We start from the raw sequence: 3,323 nt of genomic DNA on the forward strand, positions 1-3,323 counted from the left end.
TCTCTTTGACCACATAAAGGTTTTTATTGAACTCAAATTCAGGGGTTCCAAAGCCTGAGGAGGACAAGGGAGGCGGGGGTTTGCGCTGAGGCCCAAGGCCCCACCGCAGGGTCCCACTCCCCACCCCACTTACCCTCACCCCTTCCTGACTCAACGAGGGTCTTAGTAGCTACCAATCTAAGCTACCCCACTCTAAGTAACCCTCCCCCCTCCCCCCCTCCCTAGCACTTCGCCAAGCCAGGCACCCACCAAAGGGCATGCTGCTGCCAAGGCCAGATCTCTGCTGGCCTCTTTTCTGGATCTCTCCCAGAGCCTCCCACTGCCTGCTTGGCCTCTCTCCAACCCCTCTTCATAGCCCGTTTCCCATAAGTCTCCAGGGCACGTAACTTCCTCCACCCTGGCCCTCCACTCCTCCATCCTCCTCCTGCTTCCCCACTATTCCCTCTAAAGGTTTCTCTAGCTTCCTGGCCTCTTCTCTTCTGCCCACCGCCTCCCCACCCCTGGAGGGGCCCCCAGGTCAGCGGCGGCCAGCTGCATGGGTCCGCTGGTGGCGGATGAGGTCGGAGCTCTGCGAGAAGGCCTTTCCACAGTCATCGCACTTGTAGGGCCGCTCCCCGCTGTGGACCCGGTGATGCTGCAGCAGCGTGGACGAGCGGCAGAAGCCCTTGCCGCACACAGCGCACCGGTAGGGCCGCTCGCCCGTGTGGGAGCGCTGGTGCTGGATCAGCGTGGACGAGCGGTTGAAGGTCTTGCCACAGTCGGGGCAACTGTAGGTGCGGCCTGGCAGGTGGGTGCGGGCGTGGATGGCCAGCACGGAGCTCTGGCCGAAGCGCTTGCCGCACTCAGGGCACTTGAAGGGCTTCTCGCGGGCGTGGCTGCGGGCATGGGGGATCAGGGCCGAGCGCTGCGAGAAGCTCTTGCCACAGATGCCACAGCTGAAGGGCCTTTGCCCGGTGTGCACCCGCTGGTGACTGCGCAGGGAAGAGTTCTGGCTATAGCACTTGCCGCACTCGGGGCAGCTGTAGGGCCGCTCGTGGCTGTGGGTGCGCTGGTGCCGCAGGAGGTAGGAGCTGTCACCGAAGGCCTTGCCGCAGTGCGGGCACTTGTAGGGCTTCTGACCAGAGTGGGTGCGCTGGTGGCGAAGCAGGTAAGAGCTGTCAGCGAAGGCCTTGCCACAACGGGGACACTTGTAGGGCCGCTCGCCCGTGTGGGTGCGCTGGTGTTTGATGAGGTCAGAGCTCTGGGAGAAGGCCTTGCTACAGACCTCACATTTATAGGGCTTCTCACCGGTATGGATGCGCTGGTGCTGGATCAGGGTGGAGCCCCGCCCAAAGCTCTTCCCACAGATACCACAGATGTTAGGCCGAGGGCCCTGCCCGCCCCTGGCCCGGCCACCCCGCCGGCCTGGCCCCCGAAGGGTCCCAGTCAGGCCCAGGGGATTCTGGAGCATCTCAAACTGGGGTGTAGCCAGGAGGGCCCCCGTGGGCATCTCAAAAGGTGGCCCTAGGGGTAGGGCCCCTGTGGGCTGCTCCCCAAATCCCTGGGTGAAGGAGTCCAAGGGATGGACTCCCAAGGGGATGCTCAAGGAATTCTTTTCCTCTGGATTCAGAGGCATCTCTGCGCCTTCCTGAAATTTGGAACTTTGAGCTTCAAATTCAGGGCTTTGGGTTTTGAACTCAGGGTTCTGGGGCTCATATCCCGGGCTCTGGGGTTCATATCCGGGACTCCGGGGTTCATATCCAGGGCTCTTGGGTTCATACCCAGGGCTCCGGGGTTCATATCCAGGGCTCTTGGGTTCATACCCAGGGCTCTGGGGCTCATACCTAGGGCTTTGGGGTTCAAACTCAGGGCTCTGAGAATCTGATTCAGGGCTTCTGGGTGCAAATTCAGGGCTTGGGGGCACAAACCCAGGGCTTCGGGACTCAAAACCTGGGCTTTCAGGCTCAAATCTGGGGCTTTGGGACTCAAACCCAGGGCTCTGGGGCTCAAGCCCAAAAGGTATCTCTTCGACCTCATAGTCCCCAGTGCCTTCTTGTTGAGACATTTCTTCTTCCTCATTCTCACTCACGTTGCCTGCAGGATCAGAGAATTACAGAAAACCCATATTGTGTGGGGTCTGGAAGGTCATTTGGTCCCACTACGAGTTGTCACAAACCTCTCCCTCCTCCTCCAGTAGGGTCGCTGGCCCTTGAGCAGGTGCTGAAATTCCCACCGCCCCCTCAGCCGACCCAGGACATCCAGTCCCCGCCCCCGCCTCCTCCAAGTCTCAGGCGTCCAAGCCAACAGCTCTCTACCCCTCCCACGGCCCAAAGCCCCCTCTCCCACCCCCAGGCACGCTCCTCGGACAGGCGCTCCCTCCCTCACCTTTGAGGGACCCTTCGGGGCTCCCCACTTCATCAGGACTTTGCACATCCCCGGGCTCGAGGCCCCACGGCGACGCCTCCCGTTCCATCCCCGCCGGCTCCCAGTGCGGCGGCGACGGCGATGGCGGACGATCCTGCGACCAGGCCTGAGTGCCCGGAGACCCGGGCCCCTAGCCGCCCGCCTGTTCAGCGCCGCCCAGGGGACCCGGCTGCCCGGCCCGGGCCCCTGAGGCCGGACGTCTTGACCCTGGGCCTCTCCGGCCGGCCGGGCCCCTCCCCTACCCGCGGCCCCGCCCCCACCCACAAGGTCTCGCCTTGCCCTGAGGCCCTCAAAGGGCCCCGTACGTCGTGGCCTCGGAGATGAGGGTCTTCACGACTCGCCCTGCCGCCCCCGAAAGCCGCTCCCGGCCCGCGACCCCGGCGTCTGGCCCCCCAGCCCGGGCTGGGCTGCGGCTGTCCGACCCCCTCCCCCTCTCGCACAGGAAGTGTCCGTCCGCGGCCAGTTTCCCCCGCTGGCTAGCGCCACGGCCTCTCTAGGAGCAGCTGGAGGTGGAAACTCGTTTGCATTAACCCTGGGCTGGATGGCCCCGTGGTTGAGGTGGGGGATGATAGGGCTCCCTGGAGCCGGCGGGAAAGGCTGGGGCAGTTTGTGTGCTATGCCCTAGGTCTCCGTCCATCCAGGAGCCTAGCTATCCGTTTCCAGAGCCCTGCGTCCGTCAGTGCCTGTGCCAAGGGCGAGGCGACAAGCGAGACCAAGGTCAGCGAGAAGGAGCGACGCTTCCCGGCGCCAGCGGGGGCGGTGTCTAGCTCCCTTCCCCTCTCGGGCCTAGGGGTCAGCTCCGGCCGCGCCTCGGGAACCTGGATGCACCCCTCGCCTTGAGCTCCCGAGTCTGGGACCTCCTCTTCCCCCTCACCCCGCAACCCGAACACTACTTCTCCAAATCGGCGCGCCCACCCCGA

At 64.2% G+C, this 3,323-nt stretch overlaps 1 protein-coding gene across 1 annotated transcript; it reads right to left on the reverse strand.

Annotated features, from left to right (window-relative positions):
* On the reverse strand, positions 1 to 2,651 carry ZNF768 (zinc finger protein 768). Its single transcript, XM_029948637.1, has 2 exons — positions 2,365 to 2,651; positions 1 to 2,073 (listed from the first exon to the last, which is right to left on the reverse strand). Exons 1-2 carry the CDS (start codon positions 2,450 to 2,452, stop codon positions 518 to 520), a joined length of 1,644 nt encoding a protein of 547 aa, XP_029804497.1. The 5' UTR covers positions 2,453 to 2,651; the 3' UTR covers positions 1 to 517.
* Between the last annotated feature and the right edge of the window lie 672 nt (positions 2,652 to 3,323).

This window comes from Suricata suricatta, chromosome 8 (assembly GCF_006229205.1).
Source record: "Suricata suricatta isolate VVHF042 chromosome 8, meerkat_22Aug2017_6uvM2_HiC, whole genome shotgun sequence".
In the NCBI taxonomy this organism is placed as follows: Eukaryota; Metazoa; Chordata; class Mammalia; order Carnivora; family Herpestidae; genus Suricata; species Suricata suricatta.